Genomic DNA, 20,898 nt, shown 5'->3' with positions numbered 1-20,898 from the left:
GCGTCAACAAAGAAAGCCCCAGCTGTTAATCTGCCGGATGAGTCATGCGCATAGTTGAAATAGAACAAACTACAACTCATTGCCAACTATGAAAAATGGAAGGAGAAATAGCAAAAAGAGACTTTTGCTCAATTGAATTATAGGAAAAAGAGAATCTCAGTGCAGGTGGATGTTCGGCCATTTAACTCTCTGCCTCTGCCAAACCATAGTAACAAATGGATGCATTTTATGTACAGTATTGTATCAACCATCAATACTTGCAAATGCACCTCACTATGTAAAAACAAGGGGAATTTCAGGCTAAAACCAGCAGCGATTTAAATTTGATTATACACAGTGATAGGGAAAGGTAATGTGTGGGAGTGCCCACTGCATTATTTGCTAAGGGTGGACAGCGCTCCTTGTACCTGACACCTCTGCAACCACGCACACGCACAGGCACACGCACACGCACACACACACACACAGGGTTGTCGCGTTTCTTCATTCTTATCTCCAACTGTTGTGTGTGTCTGAGCTGTTGCAGATGAAAGTTTTCCTGAAGCTATTCCAGTGACACTCCCTGACTGCCAGTATAGCTGCACCGATTTTTATCTCTCCTCGTCTCTGAGCAGGAGTGTGTCTGGCGGTGTGCATTAATCAAAGTGACTGAAAATAACTTGACTATCTGATAGGCAGCAGATAAACTGCAAAAGATACGCCGCAAAAGACAAGACACCATCTCACACAAGAACCTTCTCTCTGTGCTGTGGTTTTGGTTTTGCTGGGATAAGGGTGAGGTGAGCACTTGAATGAACCTCACAGCGAGAACGCATTTGTGACACCATAGCAGATGAACGGCTATTTATGTAGGCCTCGTTTCTCTGCACTTATTGCCCTGCGTGTGTGCCTTTAGACTGATAAGCCAGAGACAGTAGCCTGAAATGTGTGTGCCTTAAAATAACTTTGATTGGCTGCAAAAGACTCTCACACAGGAGACACTCTAACAGATAATGGTGTAGCAGTCATTTCTATTGTAAACATGATGGAAAACCTTTATGACCAATCATTGTCAAGTCTGGGCTGCGAGTACCTGGTGGGAAATGTTGTGTATTTATTACACAAATCAGAAAATTATATCCTCTTTAAATTCACTCACAAACTACAGTGTGGATTAAAAAATACAATTGGTAGGAGTGTCCTTGAGTAACTAAGCCCCTCCCCCCCTATATGTGATTGGGGTTGGAGTTGTGACATTTGGCTCATTTATAGGGTCCAAATAGTCACGTGTGTAGCTTTAACTAATTCAAAATAAATGAATAATTAAGTTATTAAATATAAAATGTAATATGAAGTGTAGGTGTATTGCGGTATTGTCATGTCACATACAACAAAAGTCCTGTGTCCTGCTATTACCAGATGCTAAAATATGGGGCTGCGGTTATTAATAATAATGTAATGATGAGTGTGTTAGATGTGATGTAACGATATGACACTACACACGGGAGGGAGAGAGCGAGAGCGAGAGCGAGAGCGAGAGCTAGATAGAGGGAGCGAGAGAGAATAGGATTTCCGGTGTCTCCACCAATCAGCGGATTCCACATGCGGACACCGAGCGCCGCATTCGACGCACGCGAGAGCTGCAGCGGACAAACGCGATTGGTGCTGATGAGGACGCGAGCGATTCCGCAACATTAGGCAACAGAGGAGCCGCGCTGCGACTTAGACACATGTTTCAGTCACATATCGGGACGGATTTCTTCTCAAACTCGCCGTTTTAGTCGAAGGGGAAGAAAAGAAAACGAAAAACAATACGCAACCTAGGGGACCGTGTTGATATGAGTCGTTCGTTCGTGGTCTCACGGGGAAGCTAGCCGAGCCGGTGAATCCAAGCGTAGCCGTAGCTTTAGCCTGGGTGCTAAACAGTTAGCCTCCGAGCCGTTAAACCTTCCGCTCTCCGCCACCGGCACGCCGCTCGCTCCGGTTTTAACTCGTTGTTACCCGACGCTAGTTCGCGGTGCGGGCTTCCTTGTTTTTTTTTGGTTGGTAATTTTAAACCCGGAGTGACACCGAAGGAGAGAGTCGTGACCGGGCGAAACGTACTGATCGCCTGGCGTCCTTTACTCGGTGGTCGTTCGTCATGGATAACGCACACACAAAGACGGTGGAGGAAGTTTACAGTTTCTTTAACGTGAACGAAAGCACGGGTCAGAGTTCAGAGCAGGTGAAGAAGCAGCGGGAACGATATGGACCGAACGGTAAGAACCCCCAGTCTCATATCCACTGTGTCGGGTGTCATTTGAGGGCCGTGGCGTCGGTCTGTAACGGGCAACAAGCGGCTAAAAAAAATGGGGAAGGCGTGTGACGTCACTGAGTGTCGTAATACTGAAAAGCATCACTGATGCTGATTAATCGGCGATCGATATGTCACGCTTTTTCCTCTGAATTTTCTTCATTATCGCAATCTTGACTGAATTCGTGCTGTTCTGTTGACCTCTAATTCAAATCTGTCACTCTTTTTGTTTGCGGTGTCCATTGGGATGAACTGCAGAATTGCCAGCAGAGGAGGGTAAGTGGAGCCAAACACAGACTCTCCTCAGCAGAAATCCTTATTTTCCGATTGGTAGTGACTCGCTGGCATTGCCATGTTTTTGAACGATCCCTATGTTTTCCAGGTAAATCTCTATGGGAGCTGGTGATTGAGCAGTTTGAAGATTTGCTCGTGAGGATCCTTTTACTCGCCGCCTGCATATCCTTTGTAAGTATGGCATATTTGTGGTGTAGTTTGTTTTGATGGAGTGGGCCTTTCATGAGATCTGGACCAGATAGAGCTTAGATGAAATCAATAGCTCATATGTAATGGCCACAAACTAGACCCACTCGTCTTTGGCCTTAAAACATATACTTTGATGCTGTCGACCCTACCCCGGCAGATAGGCCCACCTTTGACCCTGACGCACAAAGAACTGAAGAAGGAATGCAATATTTTTCGTGGATGCAATATAATTCCATAAGTGCTTTCACAAAGCCACTGCATTTTAGAATATTGATTGGATGTAGAAAAGAAGAATGTGACCTGAGACCCAACTGTAAAAATGAAATTAATTGGAAGCTTGGTTCAGAATGCATCAGTCCACTCTTGTACACTGTAGTGGTCTGAGTATTAGTCGTACCCTTGTATTCCCAAAGTAGTGAGAGGCTAATTCAGAAGCGTGCCCCGTAGAATTGCAGATAATCTCATTAAATCAAGAGCATTTAGTCTTGAGGGAAACGTGGCGTGCTCTCCCAGCTGAACGCCTCCATCTTTTCTCTCCGCTCTCTGTGATGGGTTCAGCCTCCCAACAAAGTGAATGTAGTCCGTTTTCAGGTTGATTCAGTGCAGATCCCAACCGAGCCAGCATGATGTTCAAAGTAGATGAGGCGCCCAGAATCTGTCCAGTGACACAACGCAGAAGAACACTTTCTTCTGATTCTGTCTGTAGGCATTTTTAGATGTCTTACATTTTATTTTTTGAAGTAAATCATAACTCATTGCAGCTTCTTTCACTCTGATTTGTATCATGGAGTTCATATAAGAACATCAGTATTCTGCTGCCCTGTACCTATTAAATACTTGAAGTGACATGTTGATCATTTATGAAGGAATAATTGTGCCTCTTTGGCACGGATACCTGCCTGCCTATTCATTTGAATGAATGTCATTCTGTGTTTGGTTATTAAAGAGAGCAAACAAACAGACAAATGGGAAGCATTAACCACCTCTCTGATTTGAATTTCCTAGTTCAAAACATTAGATTAGAACGTTAAGAGGGTCCACTGTGCATGAGGTCATCTCTGCTCACACACAGTCCAGGCAGTAATTCCATCAGCACATAGATGTCATTTGTAATGCTTGTTATGAGTGAGTGACAAGCCTAAGTGGAGTTTTCAGGTGTGAGAGTGTTGGGTTCACGGTTCTGTGACCCCCCCTTTACCACTCGGCCCGTGTTGGCTGGTGGCCTGCTGGCTGAGAATCTCATCAGTCACTGAGGCGTAATGATGACGGCCTTACTGTCTATGATATACAGCAGCTCACACACACACATACAGAAATATGTGGCAATATTTACAATACTATGTTCATTGAAAACATTGATGTTAACCCTACTGCACCTGTGATACTTAATGGTAATTGTCACTCGTTCAGACAGACTTTTTTAACTCCCACTGTCAGGCTTTGAAGCTGTTTCTATACCAGAAGAAACAATGATTATCATAATGTCTCTCCTGGTTTTACATTTAAAATAACATAGTGAAATTTTTACGACAAGATCCTTTTCACTGACAAATTCCTGATCCTCACCGATTTGATATTGACATTGAATTACTTCATAGAGTTATAATGTAATATTTATAAACAGATGCTTTTGCCAATAATACCACTTGACTAAGTGCTTAAAGGCCACGAAATGGACAATCAGCTGAAAATAGCATTGACATTTCTACAGCCTGTTTGCTCGTGTGTGTGTGAGTGTGTGTTTGGGCACATTAGACTGATTTTAGCCATTGAGTGAAGTGCGATAGCCGGAAAGTGCGACATTTGGACCAATAAGATCACTCTTCCTAACAAGTATTTGTAGTACAATTGTGCTTTGTGTTGCTCACGTTACCTCCCGGACTTGGCTGAGCCCAGAATCTCACAGTGCTGTAATATTTAATAAAGTGTCAGTGATCATTGTAACTATTGTCCTTCCCCCCCCTTTCATATAGGTGCTGGCATGGTTTGAAGAAGGAGAGGAAACGGTCACAGCCTTTGTGGAGCCGTTTGTCATTCTGCTCATTCTCATAGCCAATGCCATTGTAGGAGTCTGGCAGGTAAACACACATTCCTTTATTATCTCTGTTAGTTTGGGTTAATAACAGTGTTGGTATAACTTTGTGTGCACAGGACCTGCAGGTAAACTCACTGTGCCCTTAAATATTTACCATAAACAAGAGAAACACTGGTTCAGTTTGCCGAATTATGAAGTCCCCTCCTGTGGAATTTCTTTCAAGGTAGTGTTGTGTAATTTATAGTTTGGTGAGCGCCAACATCTAGACATTATACTTACATTTTTTTTTCAATGCAGGATCAAATGTCCTTATCGGGTGAGCGTAGCCTTCAGACACTCGTCTCACACACTCTGCTCTTCCTTTGTATATTTCAGTCCCAGACCTTCACTCCTGACATGAGCTGAGCACTGGTTCTTCAGTAGAGAAAATGCTTAAAAAGTGTATTTTGTGTAGCAGTGAAGATGTGTGCGTCTGTGTGTGTGTGTATACCGCTGGCCTCCCTGGGGGTTGAAAGTGTCTGTTCCTTTGAGCAGCAGTATTGGTTTGTCAGCATACACATTAATTATAAGCAGGCAGCCGCAGTCTTGGGTTGAGTCTCTCATGTGGACATGGTGTAAAACTAATTACCATTTTCCCTGGCATCCTTCCCACCCGGCATCAGAGTAGCCAGAGAGAGACGATAGCACTTTGCCCAGGAGTCATCTTAACCAGACACCGTCACCTAGAAACGGTTCAGGGCGCGTTTAATGTATTGATCCAATGTGTGATGTTCTAGATTTTAATGGCGGCCTGTCCCTGGCGGTGTTCCTTCTCATGAGCCGACGAATGCATTATTTTTCACATTTGAAAAAGAAACCATGTGACCTAATTCAAAGCTTGCTCACCGAAACCGTTTATTTATTTGTCTAAGCCACTAATCATGGCTCTTTGTTGACGCAGTGTCAATAGTGAAGGTTTCTGCTAAGCCCTGTCTTTGATCCCACTTTAAAGGAGCGAAATGCAGAAAACGCCATCGAAGCTCTGAAGGAGTACGAGCCGGAGATGGGGAAGGTCTACCGCCAAGACCGCAAGACTGTCCAGAGAATTAAGGCCAGGGACATCGTGCCCGGGGACATCGTGGAGGTGGCTGGTAAGATGAATTTGAGGCACTCGGACTCAAAATAGTTTGAATGTGTTTCGGGCAGGAAACTGCGCGAGTAACAAAAGCTGCCAGGCTTACAGGTAATGCGAATATGTTCCAGGACGTTCAAATGATGTTGTGTAGCTTTACAGAGGTGGATTTCACCGTGGAAACAGGAGTGAAATGGTGTTTGGTTAGGTCTGTTTTAAGGAGCAGCCAGACAGGAGTTATCTCTCACACACCCTAAACTGTTTGACATCCAGGTTCGTGGAAAAAGCCTGGAAGCATTGCTGGAGGCTGTAACTAACCTTATTTAAAGGAGGATTATCAGCTGCCGTGTATCTGCCTAATGATCAACATTCAACAGTCATTTGCATAGATTTGTTTTTAGTCTTTGCATCATCTCAAACACACACGCGTTCACAGAGGGGATACCATTTGTCTCGCTTGACAATTCTAGAATAACAATCCACAAGGTAATATAAAGAGTTGTGCAATAATAAAGCAGATGTTGCAGTTTGTGTCCTTCTGTCGATCCTCAGCTTGTATCTACCGTCGTCATGCGTCCTCATCTTGATACTTTATTTCAAAGCCTTTTCTCTGTGGATTTCTTTGTTTTTCTTTCTTCCCTTCTGTTATTTATCCAGCTTCCCACAAATGCTTCTCTACTTTTTCCAGAAGCATAGGTCAGAATCGGGGTCGCGCCATGAATTTCTTTTGTCTATGTTTACGCTCTCATCATTACACCAGAACACAGAGTTTGACTTCCCTTCATCGTCACACAGTTCTACAGGGAATAAAGTAAAGTCCACCGCCGTGCTCCTGATGCTTATTTCAGATGACACTCAGTCATTTTCAGGCTTTAACTTTCCGTTCTTAGCGGTCACGTGCCCACTTAGCTTCGTCTCACTCTCCGCTGACGGGGGTTGGACCTCAATGCGGACTCGATGACGTGCAGACATTGGTACTGAGTGGAAATCCCTGGAGAGCCACTATTTCAAAGGTACTCTAACAGTTCAGCTGTGTTCAAAGATGTGTAGAAGGTCACACATCCTGCCCATGGTGGTGCTGAGACAATAACCAAGCCGGCCTGCATTATATTTGCACTTACAGGCATGCGGTTTACTGTAAGCACCAGCAAGCTGTTTGCTGGAAAGTGGCTCTCACATCGGCTAAATAAGCTGCATTCACCTGCGTCCTGGAGATCTAGTTCACAGCGAGCAGGACCTCCTGCGGGTTTACTCGCTCAACATGCGTGTGCATACGTGCGTCGGGTTAAAGAGTTGATGATTTACGAGGGCACTGCAAGGCTGTAAAGTGTGTTGTCAGACCAGGCATCTGTTTTATGTCCTCTGAGAACTTAAAGATGTAGAGCTGCTAAAACTTTGCCATCACACGCTCAGACTCCGGCGCACAGTGAAGGGATTAGCCTTAGTGGGCCTATCTGCCGAGTGTGCGCTTCACTGCGGCCGTGTGCGTCTGTCTCTGTGTTGATAATACAGCTGTTTCGTCCCTGTCTTTGTGTATACAGCGTGAGTTAGCGTGCCTGCTCCTCTGCCTCCAATCGAATGTACAGTCTTGTCTTTCCGCTGAAGGATGAGTCGGCTTAAAATTGCTCGTCTTAGCCGTCCACTTGCCCGTCTCAGAGGTGTACAAGGGTTCCTTCCTCTGGAACTTGTCTCCCCCTTTTTGTCACTATTCTCAGTTTGTCCCTGAAGCACTTTGTTGCTGTGGAGTGATTGTTTCACTACTGACTCTACATCCGATGGGCACTCTCTGCCATGGCACCATGTTGACCCGGTTACCCAGGGAGATTCAAAGGGAGGCTATTCACACACTGTTTGAGGATCAAAGAGGTCAAAGTAATTGATTAAAGATGAAATGACTCCTTTCAAATAACAATGGAACGGACCAGTGAGTACAGTTGGTAGGGGGGGGGGTAGTGGTTGTTGCGACATAACTGTCGTGTCTCAGTGCAGCACATGAACAGCCGGCTCCTCTTTTAAAAGTGTTGAGAAATCTACCAGCATGATTAGAATTTCCCTGTTCTGCCCGTGGATAACAACATAACCAAAGTACCAACAGACATTATTTACATGAGCTTTTCATTAGCGCTTCTGTTTAAATTTCTTTATTTACAAATGCTCCATTAAACAACTAACAGGTTCCCAGTGCACTGTGGGAAACTGCACGCAGCCTCACACTTGGCTCGGGCGGTAAATTGGAACGGGCCTGTTTTGACACATTTAATCTGCCAATGGGCACGACGACAGAGCTGCCCTGAAACGAGACGCAGCTACACAGTGAGTCAACATGCTGGTTTTTCAAGTTTGGAGCCCAACAAGCCTCAGTGAGTCTCTTCACACTGCTCAAGTCCACTTCCCCAAAAGAGACTGACTGGGATATGATACAGGGATGATACAGCATCTGAGGGTTTGATGTAGTTGTAGAGTTTTGACAGGTTTGTTTTCTTGCTTTCATGGCTCTCCCTGCTTTTCTCACTTTGTGATTTTCTGATGTGCAGACTTCAGTCCTTATAGCTGCTCGCCGTCCCTCTATTGAGCCGTTAAGTCGGTCTGCTCTCAGAGTTTTCCGTGTTTTCTTTTTTCATTAAAAAGTCTGAAGTGGCTTTTATCTCCTGCCAGCTCCCCAGTGAGGCAACAGTGACGAGGCTCCATGTTTGTATATCTACCGTCGTCGCCGTTTGCTTGCTTTTGTTTTTAGCTCGCAATTCCTTACCGCAGGAATAGCTCGCCGCGTTGCCTAAGCGATGACCTCGACCTTTGTAGGAAAACATCCTGTGGCTACAGAATGAAATAAACAAGCGCGGTTTTTCCTTTCCCACTTTATCTCTGCGCCTCGCTCTTACCGAGTGTGTGTAACCCAGATCAAAGTGTGTGAACATCGTGTGCTTGTGTCCTCGTCCTCATGCTCACAGTGCAGCACCAGACCCAAACAGAGCGGGGACCTGCTCATCCAAACGTTGCTCTACAGCCCCACCGGTGGTCAGGACATCAGGCTGGCGACCTCCTGTCGTCGATGCGAGGACGCCACTCACTGCTCAATGTGTCCTCCCTTTGGCTAGGAGACGTCCATACAGGATGTAACATTTAGAGAGGGGACAGATTCGATTCGATAAATAATTTGTGCTCCAGATGGCTGCTCTTTCCTCTCTCGTGTTTAAAGAGAGTAGATAGTCTGTCTTTTGTCGTCGCCCAAGCCGTTTGTCTCCGTCCTTCCTCGGCTGCCTCTTTCCCTTTTGTCTTTGCTTCTCTTTGATTCCCCCTCCTCTCCCGTTTTGATCCACCACATTTAAATCCATTACATCCTAACTAAACGTTACATAACATGCAGCGCTCAATTTGATGTGTTTGTATTCATTATAAATTGATGGTGTGATCTTTCCATGTCCTCCCCTGAGGACTTAAGGACTGCTTGTAGAGCCCCAGGACACTCTGAGCCTAATGTGCTAGTTCACTTGGGCGCCTCAGTCCCTGGGAAAGGAAACACACAACCCCCCCCCCCCACCACCCCCCAGGCCTCTAAAGTTTCACTGGGCCCTCCACAAAGAATAGATCCAGTGATGTGGGAGTCGCTGTGTAACTGCTAAGAACCTCATCCAATATGCAAAACGGGGCCGTTAATGCTGTGTACCATAACCTGACTATAGGCTTTGGTACAGTGGTGCCATTCTCTCCTGCAGTTTACATTTACAACATTAGAGAAGTGATGCAATCAAGAAGCCTGGTGGCTATCGGGCTGCCGAGTAGTTTGGCGGTGGTTGGGCGGCGTTTGCAGACACTAAACCGGCTACGCTGAGAGCTTGACAAGGTGATGGAGTGTTATCACTTAAGTGTTCGCAGCTGGACATTTGTCCCTCACTCATAGGACAAGATAACGCAGATACAGTGCTTTGCTGGCATGGGAGGAGGCTTTGTTGGCCCCTACGCCGTAGGCTCGTCAGGGCTTTCCCAGAACCTAACACAGTGCTAAAATAAAAAAGTAAGGAAATGAACGTGATTTGGCTCAAACTGCTGCAGAATTGACAGACGTGGCTTCTTTAATTGCAACAGAACACCATTATGATATCATATTTTGTTGAGGAAGTAAAATGACCTTTTCAGTGATTTGGAGGGATTGATTACAGCGACCTTAATGCTCAAACGCCTTCCTTTCTCACATCCATGTAGTGTGACGCTCTACTTTCTTTGACCTCCTTTACCAACTCTGGATGTATTCTGGGAATGTGTGTCACTAATACCTTTTCTTTTCACAGTCACTTTTTTTTTTTTTAAGCTATGCTCCCACAAGGCCTTGCTTCCTGACCGTCCACTCTTAGGCAGGCAGGCAGGCAGGTAGGTGGGTGGTGATGAAGAGGCTCTGACAGCCTCCAGTCAGGTGTGGGGCCATATTTGGAAGTGTAGCTGGTACAGCTGAGGAGCATTGTCACTCAGGTTGGACTCATCTTTACATGGACCAGAGGTGTGAGGCAATAGAGATCCTTACATCTGTCTGGAGTGGAACGTCCTCAGTCCAGACAGAGTGTGTGAACGTTGTGTCTCCACGGACACGTCATGCTCCTGTGTCCACTATGATGTGGTTTTCCAGAGGTTTCACTCTCCTCCCCCCCCCCTCCCCGGTCCAGCAGCACATGTTGCGCTACTGATCAAAATAGTTTTCCCATTTTTGGACGTGTGTGTTCTGCGAGACACATCTAGTCCCTCTTCGCCTCCTCCCCTCTTCCTCTCCAGTCAGAAGGGCACCGGCTTGCGTCGGCGGATCTCTTCGGACCTTTCAGGCTAATTGCGTTGTAATGTTTGTTTTCTTCACTGTGAAGCGTTATGCTGCTCTCTAAACCCCCAGTTGTTTCTGTAATACAGTTGTGACTTTGAAATACCCGGAACACTATTTTCAAAACATTATCTCGGGTGTTATTTTTGAATTCTGTCATGGATCTCTGTAAGTCATTTAGCCAGTTGTGTATTTCCAGTAGAACTTAGTACAGATGCTTGGATTGGAGAACTAGAAAGTGTACAATGTCCCTTTTGAAGCAGATGTGGATCAGAACACGGAGCTAAGTCTCGCTCTGAAACACTCGTTCTTCAATCAAGCGGTTGAGCTGAGAGGTTTATCATCAGCACTCCACATCCCTCCAGCTTTGCCTCACTAAAGCACATTTTCGAAAGCGGCCGAACGTTAATAAATGGCAGCGGCTTAGATAGTGAAGTGGAGCTTCCATCCTACAAGGGAAGTGTTTGGGAAAATTTGGGTTATGTTTACTTTTAACATTTATTTTACTGGGATTTACTACAGTCCTCTCTCTGTGTTAGTGGAAAGAATGAGCAAGAGTCTATTTCCGTCCCGTGCCGGAGAGGAGATAAGTTTCAGATGCATCGCTCTGGATTCATCTCCAACAAATATGTGGAGTTTGATTATTTTATTACTGAAGTATTGTGCTTTGTCTTAATGCTGCGGCTCATTGCGCAGTGGGAACTGTGGTTTTTCTCCTCTTTAACAATCGCCTCTATTGATTACACTGCAGACTGTTTTGTTGCTGCAATGTATCCGTCTGTTAGTTTCAAGGGAGAACCTAAGTTGTGTTTTGTTTTGTGCCTGTTTACAGTCGGTGATAAAGTTCCTGCAGACATCCGGTTGACGTCTATCAAGTCAACGACACTGAGGGTGGACCAGTCGATCCTCACAGGTAAAAGCATTGCTTCCATCTTCCTGTTAAAGCTTATGTTGACTTACAGTGCCATCGTCCAACCTCTCGTGTTTAGATCACATGTAGTGAGTCACAGTCACATGTCCAGAGTCAGGCCAAAACATAATAGATGTAAGGAAAGACGGAGAAATGGACAGTGAGGTGGACAGAGTTTTATGGGAATCTCGTCTTTAAATCTCCTCCGTTGCTTCACCGCCTTAATTGGAAGCAAATTCCAGAGGATATTTGAGTGTTTCTGCTGTTTTCCTATTCTCTTCGTTTCCCCATTCATGGCCATCAAGCGCTCGCTGCTGCACGCTATTAGGCCAGTGCAGCCCATGCGGTTGATTACCGGCTTACACACACATTCATACACATGCACACACACATGCACAGGCAGTACAGTTCTTTGGTTTAAAGAATTTTCCCCCCCAAGTGGCCCTGAGTGTGAACAGGCCGTCACCCCTCTGTCATGTTTCCTTTCCTCTTCCCTTAGGAGAGTCTGTGTCTGTCATCAAACACACTGACCCCGTGCCTGACCCCCGCGCTGTGAACCAGGACAAGAAGAATATGCTCTTCTCTGTAAGTCACTCCCAGGACTGTTTGAGTCCCAGTCTGTGTGGTACTTCTTCTCTTTCCTCTCTAGTCTTCCTCAGTCTCTTCTTCTCTCTCTCTCTCCTGCTCCTGTAAAATGTGCCGCGTCATGTGTCCGGTCTTGCACATCATGTCTCACTGTAGTCGTACCCAGAGGAATCATCCCTAATGTTTCCTTACCTCGTCTCACAGGGTACCAACATTTCAGCGGGTAAGGCCGTCGGCGTCGTCGTGGCGACAGGCGTCAACACGGAGATTGGCAAGATCCGAGATGAGATGGCAGCGACGGAGCAGGAGCGGACCCCCCTGCAGCAGAAGCTGGATGAGTTCGGACAGCAACTGTCCAAGGTAAAGGCTGCGTTCAATCATTTGGTACCTCAATGTTCCGCTGCACCTTTTTTGTGTTTGTTTCGATTTTGAAACAAATCTACCCCAGAGAAAATGGAATGTACTCTTGATATCACGCTGAAATCTAATCTGCTGTTGTGTAATTGAAGGTTATCACGCTGATTTGCATCGCTGTGTGGATTATCAACATCGGACATTTCAACGACCCCGTCCACGGAGGCTCCTGGATCCGCGGGGCCGTCTACTACTTCAAGATCGCAGTAGCTCTGGCAGTCGCTGCTATTCCTGAAGGTGAGTGAGAGAAGGACGGTTGTTGGGAATAAAGTGCATAATGATCTGTCACCCTGTATGTCACAATATAGTCTGGATGTTGTTTTGACACCATTTATCTCTGCCCGCTTCATTTCCTCCTCCTCTATTTCTTATTTGTGGTTCCCTTTGCCGTTTATCTCCAGGTCTTCCTGCTGTCATCACCACCTGCCTGGCTCTGGGAACGCGCCGGATGGCCAAAAAGAACGCCATCGTCCGCAGTTTGCCCTCGGTGGAGACCCTGGGCTGTACCTCCGTCATCTGCTCCGACAAAACCGGCACGCTGACCACCAATCAGATGTCGGTGTGCAGGGTGAGAGACGGGAACGCTGGGAAAATCGTGTATCCATGAATGCTCTCTGTCTGTCTCTCTCTCCCTCTCTCTCTCTCTCTCTCTCCATCTCTGTTTTTACTCTCCACCCAAATCAACATAATTCTTAGACGAATGTGTGTAAACGAACTCATCTCTCCTGTAATCCCGTCCACCTTCCCTCCGGTTTAGTGCCGCTGTGCTCCCGACCTCCTTTGTCACCTTCTTCCCTCCCCCCTCCTTCCCTCCTCCTGTCCTCCCTCCTTGTCCTGTCGTCTTCCCCGTCTTGTCGAGGCAGCTTGCTGATCAGTATGCAGTAGTTAGTCACTTGCAGCAGAGTTGCATAACTGACCTTGTGTTGCGATATTCTACCCTCCCTCCCTCCTCCCCCTTCTTCATCTTTGCTCATTTCACACAATTTTTTCTCTCCTAGTTGTGTTCAGCCCACATCACATTGTGCCGAAAGTCCTAATGCGCAATACTGGACACCATCACCCGCCATCTCTGGATAATTGATAGTTAGTGACGGGGGCATCTGATGCTTGGATCGGCCCACGCATACAAAATTAGTTGTCGCAAACGGTTGAAGGTTGAGCGTCAGTTTCTTGAGTTTCTCTCGTCTTCTTGCGTTCGTCGTTACTGGTTTTCCTGCCTGTAGTGCGGCTGGTTCCTGAAGGCAACGCAGCTAAAATGGCAGCCGATCCCATTTTAATTTCAGAAATCTCTCTTTTCGTCCCTCCTGTGTCCTTCTGTCAACACTCTGACTGAAGAGCTGACTTTGGTTATTGCCTCTGCTTTATGCAAACCTGGGTCTCTCTTTATTACAGAACCTGTAGAGGGAATCACCTTTTGCCGGAGCGTTTAAAGTTCTGTGAGTGCACACGGAGGAAACGTGCGTCTGTCTCGCCGCAAGATGACATTTATTAACCCTCCCCACCAGAGCGCTCGGCATCTGTTCTGGCTCAGAGTCGCTGATTTCATTACAGCGTCCTGCACTCAGGATGTGAAGGTTATTCTCTCACCTTTGGGCTCTCTGTTAGCTGTGTGCTGCCACCTGCTGGGCTGCAGCGTGTACTAGCCTCAGCTTCACACTGCGCAGAAACATCCTCTGAATTGTTGTTTTGGGATAATTGAACCATGGTGGTGTTTTGTCGTGCCAGTGTTGCCAACTAACAGTTTCTCTCTGCATTTGTCGTGTCTTCCAGATGTTCATCATTGATCAGGCAGAGGGCGATCACTGCTCGCTAAAGGAATTCACCGTCACTGGATCAACATATGCACCCGATGGACAAGTGTGAGTATTCAGTCTCATGTCTCCATAGTATAAGATGACACCAGTGTCTCAGTTTCTTACTACAGGTGAAGCTTTGGCGCCAGGTTGTAACTTCATCGCCTCCCGTCCCCCTCTGTGCTGTGTTTAGATACCACGATGGCAAACCGGTCAAATGCTCCCAGTATGACGCCTTGGTGGAGCTGGCCTCCATCTGTGCTCTCTGTAATGACTCCTCATTGGACTTTAATGAGGTTGGTACCGCTGCACAGTTTGTCTGCATGAGCCAGTCCGTGTGTTCCTGTAAAGAGTTCACTATCTGATCAGTCTTGAGCGTCATTTTGTGATTTTAATACTTGTTTTTGTTTCTCTCCAGACCAAAGGTGTGTATGAGAAGGTGGGCGAGGCCACAGAGACGGCGCTCACATGCCTGGTGGAGAAGATGAACGTGTTTGATACAGATGTTAAGGGTCTGTCCAAGATCGAGCGATCCAATGCCTGTAATTCCGTACGTACTTTCCATTTGGAGTCAAACTAATTACAGAGTGCTGTTGAAATGACATGGATGCATTTATATTGTACTTTTTGTTTTGTCCATACTTTTAGGTGATCAAGCAGTTGATGAAGAAAGAGCTTACCTTGGAATTTTCCAGAGACAGGAAGTCCATGTCTGTGTACTGTACCGCTAATAAGGCTCGCTCCGCCTCTGGCAAGATGTTTGTGAAGGTACGGTGCCGTCTGGCTGTCACTGTTTTTTGCTGCAATGTGCCACCTCGATGCAGTTTGATCTCATGTGTGTGCGTTTGTGTCTGTGTGTCTCTCCTCAGGGTGCCCCCGAGGGTGTGATCGACAGGTGCACCCACATTCGTGTAGGCAACAACAAAGTGCCTTTGACTCCTGGCATTAAGGAAAAGCTGATGTCGGTGATCAGGGAGTACGGGACCGGCAGGGACACACTGCGCTGTCTGGCTCTGGCCACCCGAGACAACCCCTTGAAGAAGGAGGACCTGGCTCTGGAGGACTGCACGCGCTTCATCGAGTACGAGGTGAGACCCAGGACGGAATGTTTCCCTTGTGTTAGATGCCGACGATGAAGCGGAATGATCTGAAACGTTGCTTCTGCTCTTTCCTCCTTTTTCACCATCCAGACCGACCTGACGTTTGTGGGCTGTGTGGGGATGCTGGATCCTCCCAGAGCCGAGGTGGCCGCCTCCATACGCCTCTGTCGCCTCGCAGGCATCAGAGTCATCATGATCACCGGGGACAACAAGGGTACGTACATAAATCATGGACCAAACCATAACCAAGAGAACATTCTGTCAGTACACAGGCACCAAGGGAACATGGTTGATCCCACATGCATGAAGAGTGAACGATCTGCTTTGTATCTTAGGCACGGCCGTTGCCATCTGTAGACGCATCGGTATATTTGGCGAGGACGACGACGTCTCCAGCATGGCCTACACCGGCAGAGAGTTTGACGACCTGTCGCCCGCCACACAGAGAGACGCCGTGATCAAGGCCCGCTGCTTCGCTCGCGTTGAGCCGTCCCACAAATCCAAGATCATCGAGTATCTGCAGTCCTACGACGAGATTACAGCGATGGTAAGAAAAACCACGTCACTCCCACTTTATTTCTTCTTTGTCTTCCCTGTCTTCTGAAAGGTCATGGGTCAGATGAGGTGTACTGATCTCCTCTTGTTTGCCTTCAGACTGGTGATGGAGTAAATGACGCTCCCGCCCTGAAGAAGGCTGAGATCGGCATCGCGATGGGCTCGGGCACTGCCGTCGCCAAGACCGCCTCCGAGATGGTGTTGGCCGACGACAACTTCTCCACCATCGTGGCCGCCGTGGAGGAAGGCAGAGCAATTTACAACAACATGAAGCAGTTCATCAGATATCTCATCTCCTCCAATGTGGGAGAAGTCGTCTGGTACGGTTGACAGATGTGAACGCCACGCGTTTAGTCACACGACATCCTTGCTCTTTCCTAATCGTGCTTCTTCCCCTGTGTTTGCTTAGCATCTTCCTCACCGCTGCCCTCGGGTTCCCTGAGGCCCTCATCCCCGTTCAGTTGCTCTGGGTCAACCTGGTGACCGATGGCCTGCCCGCCACCGCCCTGGGCTTCAACCCGCCAGACCTGGACATCATGAATAAGCCCCCACGCAACGCCCGCGAGCCCCTCATCTCTGGCTGGCTGTTCTTCAGATACTTGGCCATTGGATGTGAGTGTGCGAGTTTTTAGCCCCGAATGAGGAAGTTAGACGATATGACTGATATGTGACCGTGTTACGTCTTTTTATATCTCCAGGTTATGTGGGTGCCGGCACTGTTGGTGCTGCTGCCTGGTGGTTTGTTGCTGCGGAGGACGGCCCGAGGATAACGTTCTACCAGCTGGTACACACACACACACTTACACACTTACACACTCTCTGCTACTTTCAACCCACACGTACTCACCGACCTCTCTGACATGAATCCATCTGCTGTGCTGTTCTGGTTCTGATGTTCCCACACAGTCTCATAGCTGAACGGTCTCTGTGTTGTTGTTACAGAGCCACTTCCTGCAGTGCGCTCCAGAGAACCCAGACTTCGAGGGTCTGGACTGCAGGGTGTTTGAGTCCCCCTACCCCATGACCATGGCCCTGTCCGTGCTCGTCACCATTGAGATGTGCAACGCCCTCAACAGGTGAGTTTGAGTCCCGCTCGATCCTCTCAGTGTGACTTCATGTTTAGGAGTAACTGCACTTTCACCATCAGGTCCAGTGAGTGAATATGTACTAAATATGTCCGTTTGTCTGCGTTGCTGCTCAGTGTGTCGGAGAACCAGTCGCTCCTGCGTATGCCTCCGTGGGAGAACGTGTGGCTGCTGGGAGCCATCTGCCTCTCCATGTCCCTCCACTTCCTCATCCTCTACGTGGAGCCTCTACCAGTGAGAAACACTTTGCTTACTCTGACGCAGAGCCACATGGTGGGGGAGACCATGAAGTCTGAGCACCTTTTTGTGTCCTGTGTTTCCCCTCAGATGATCTTCCAGATCACTCCGCTGAACCTGACCCAGTGGCTGATGGTGCTCAAGATCTCCCTGCCCGTCATCCTGCTGGACGAGTTTCTCAAGTTTGCTGCCAGGAACTACCTGGAGCCGGGTAAAGAGCTGGAGAAGCCCGCCAGCACCAAGGGCTGCTGCCTGTCTGCATGCATGGAGGGAATCTCCTGGCCCTTCGTGGCCGTTTCCCTCCCCTTGGTCCTCTGGATCTACAGCTCCGACACTAACATGGCCGACATGTTCTGGTCTTGACTGACTTGAGCACAACCTTGACTTTGCCATCCCCCCCTCCCCCTCCCCCCACACCGTCACTTCCCTCTCTCCTCTCCCACTTCCCTCTCTGCCATCCTTCCGTGTGCATATGTGTGTGTGTGCGTGCGTGCGTGCGTGCCTGCCTGCCGTGTGCGTGTACAAGAAGGACCAAATTTAACACATGAAACATAACAAATAATATAAATGTTAACGTTGTTTTTTTTGGAGCTGGATGGAGCGGACGGCCGTCACTCACTCCTATCACCGCCGTGGACGCTGAGAGAAAACGCTGTCATCAGGTTTCTTTGGTTCACGTCCACTTAGCCTTCCATGTTTTGTCTTTGTCATGATTTCAGCTTCGTCTCGTCACTACAGTTACACAATCTTTGTTTTTGCTCCGCTGCCCTTTTTCATACAAAAAGAGAAAAAGACATCAGAGGTCCATCGACTTGTACAGAGATTTAACACTATTTTATGCAAGCGTTTTTTTAATGGCTTTGTAAATTGTTTGACCAGCGTGGCTTAAGACGGGAACTCCTCCATTTATTTTGTGTTTTTTTTGTTTTTTGTTCTCATGTTTACCATATTGTGTCTTCAGTTCTAAAACTCAAAGAAACTCTTAAGAGTGGGACCGGCTCGGTGCGGCAGAGGAGGACGGGGGACAGGTTTGGGAGTGTGACCGTGTGAATGCTCCGCTTCAAAACAAAAGAAGAAAAACCAAAAAAATACGTTTAAGAAAAAAAAACTAAAAACAAAACAAACGCAGCATGTTCTGTGATTCAAGCATGAAGTGTTTGTGGTTTATCATTTCTAATTTAAGTGTGCGCCCCCCCCCCCCCCCCCCCATGTTTGCGTACAGATTGACCATCATGGACGTTTTATTATTCTTTTTCTTTTTGACTCTTCTGATTTTGAAATCAGCCAGTTAGTTCTTCTGCACTGGGCAGAGCACAGCTACCTCAATATGACACAAAGGTTTGGCTCATTTCTCGACGCTTCTCTTCCTTCTCAAACTCCCCACAGTCAGAAGATGAATCCTGCTCTTGCGTAACATCTGAGCTTTGGCCCCGATTTGCTTGTGCAGAAAACAAAAAACAAAATTCCCCCCAACCCCTCCTCATTCCATTTTTTATTAAGGATGTGTTTTTGTTTAGATTTTTTGACAATAACTTAATTTGTGTCTTTTTTTTTTTTTTTTTTGCTTTTTGAGGTAGAACTGGGCGGAGATGAAAGTATGTGAATATTCTTGTCTCCATAGCGATGGAGTTTTTGATTCAAAGGACAGTAATGTTTTGAGTTTTTAGGAAAAAAATACTAATACATTAAGTACTCTAAATGAAATTGGATTTTGAATAAATTACAAATGTTTTCTACGTCAAGGAGAAATACACTCATGAACCCTTTGAATCAAAGTGTGTGTCTTTATTTAACGCCTCGCAGGATTCATTTATACGCAGTGTTTTTGTATGGTGCTCGTTCGTACTTGAATTCAGCTCATTTCAGACGTATGAATGCTTCCGTTTACTCGGCACAACATCGCAGCAGGACATATTCACGCCATCGACGGACTGCTGTGTGTTTTTGACTCTTTTCAAAAGTGTATAGGTTTAGACAGCTGTACCATAGCTTGTGACCGGGTGTGTACATACATGCACTAACCTTGGAGCGTTTTATGAAGCATCATTCCTTTGCCTGGTGTGAGAAACCAAACCATGTGTGAAGCATGTTTTTGTTTTTGGTGGAAACCTTGGTGGGTTTGTTCACACTGCATTTGTGTTCCACTTTAAACGACTTGTGTGCTCTCTTCTTCAATGCCTTCCATTGGCTCCCCTGTCACTGGAGTGAGTATTCCTTTGCTTCTCTCACCTCACCCCCACGTTGTCTAGGATACCAGCTCACCACAGTTCCATTAGCAGTTTGAGACATTCGCTTGACATTTAGGCCTCATATTGAATGTATGATGATGTAAACAGGATTCAGGGTAGGCTGATGTGTAGTAGAAACCTTGATTAGGGTCACACACAAGTGAATGTCACCGTGTGCTCGTCTTTTCACCTCTGACACGTTGCTTACCATCACCAAACCCAGTTCCTGCTCCTGAAATGTTAACGTGACGTTTCATTTGATCCGGTGTCGCTCTAACGCCACTTTCTCTCCCTCCCTCCCTCCAGGTTGGCTCTCGTAAAAAGCTTCCTTAATATGTAATACCTAGACGCAGAGGCCGACGTCACGCTGCCATCCAGTTTGCGTGCTGGCTGTGCGTTCTCACACCTCAGACATGGTGGTGAGCAGCAGCAGCAGCAGCGTGCGCACACTTTGCACAGATTTTCCACAGTAATAATAAATACTGACTGTAGTTTGGCACCGTGACACACATCCACACACTCGTCACACAGCTATACCTCTGTGTGTAGACGCTATATGAATATGACACGTGCGGTTTTGTGTACAGGGGAGTTTTAACAGAAACCCTCAGAAACATTCTTCTTTGCATGAGAAACTCATTCCAGAACTCCATTGTAACTTAAAAACTAAAATTGGTCTTAGCGCGGCATCTGTACAGTAAACCCATCATGCATGCATCTCCAGCTGTACGTAGGCTTTTTGCTCTTTGTATTTATAGATTATAATGTACAATGCTAAAAATGGCAAATGGTTTTACAGAGGAAGATATATATGGTAGATGTTAGGAGATCACTGTTTTTAAAGGGTTTGGGGTAATTTGCACAATGTTAGAAACCGAGGATTGACTGAACTTGACTGTGCTCTACTTTGTTTTCTCTCCTTGGGTTTGGACTGTAGGTGAATTATTAATGTTTGATTTAGTTCCTGGTGAATTAGTCTGTCGCAAAAAAAAAACGGGACAACAGACTCGGACACTTCATTGTTAAACCGCAATACTTCAGTGTTCAGTTTTATTATTGCCTCTTATTGCCTCGACATTATCATCATCAATCTTATCAACTGCTATAAAAACTGTGATCTAATGTGAGGGGGCGGGGCCTGTGCCCTTCCCCCCCCACCCCCCAGCAACACCTGGTCGAAGATTAATATTAACCATATGTAAAAATACTATCATTATTAAAGCCTAATAATGATTGTAAATGCATTACTGAAATTGTTGTTTCAGGTAAATAAAACTATAGTATTTGAA

The 20,898-nt window shown here is 46.6% G+C and overlaps 1 protein-coding gene across 1 annotated transcript; it reads left to right on the top strand.

The window, feature by feature from the left end:
- The first annotated feature begins 1,615 nt into the window (after positions 1-1,615).
- Positions 1,616-20,898, top strand: atp2a2b (ATPase sarcoplasmic/endoplasmic reticulum Ca2+ transporting 2b). The gene is made up of 23 exons (XM_076143318.1): positions 1,616-2,237; positions 2,531-2,548; positions 2,655-2,737; positions 4,729-4,833; positions 5,782-5,920; positions 11,535-11,615; positions 12,112-12,197; positions 12,402-12,557; positions 12,707-12,848; positions 13,013-13,179; positions 14,382-14,470; positions 14,598-14,700; positions 14,823-14,954; positions 15,053-15,172; positions 15,274-15,492; positions 15,595-15,718; positions 15,840-16,051; positions 16,159-16,379; positions 16,469-16,671; positions 16,758-16,843; positions 17,002-17,135; positions 17,261-17,378; positions 17,472-20,898. Exons 1-23 carry the CDS (start codon positions 2,120-2,122, stop codon positions 17,742-17,744), a joined length of 3,129 nt encoding a protein of 1,042 aa, XP_075999433.1. The 5' UTR covers positions 1,616-2,119; the 3' UTR covers positions 17,745-20,898.

Source organism: Genypterus blacodes, unplaced genomic scaffold (assembly GCF_046128005.1).
Source record: "Genypterus blacodes isolate CSIRO-AG114 ecotype Tasmania unplaced genomic scaffold, CSIRO-AGI_Gbla_v1 ptg000023l_1, whole genome shotgun sequence".
NCBI lineage: Eukaryota > Metazoa > Chordata > Actinopteri > Ophidiiformes > Ophidiidae > Genypterus > Genypterus blacodes.
The sequence above is the reverse complement of the archived record's forward strand: the minus strand, read 5'-3'. Positions and strand labels throughout refer to the sequence as shown.

What these genes read in the sequence shown, in the direction of transcription:
- atp2a2b (XM_076143318.1), top strand. Translation starts at nt 2,120, where the DNA reads ATGGATAACGCACACACAAAGACGGTGGAGGAAGTTTACAGTTTCTTT. An exon ending in AATGTGGGAGAAGTCGTCTG is followed by an intron (nt 16,380 to 16,468) that starts GTACGGTTGACA and finishes GTGTTTGCTTAG; the next exon opens with CATCTTCCTCACCGCTGCCC. An exon ending in GGATAACGTTCTACCAGCTG is followed by an intron (nt 16,844 to 17,001) that starts GTACACACACAC and finishes TTGTTGTTACAG; the next exon opens with AGCCACTTCCTGCAGTGCGC.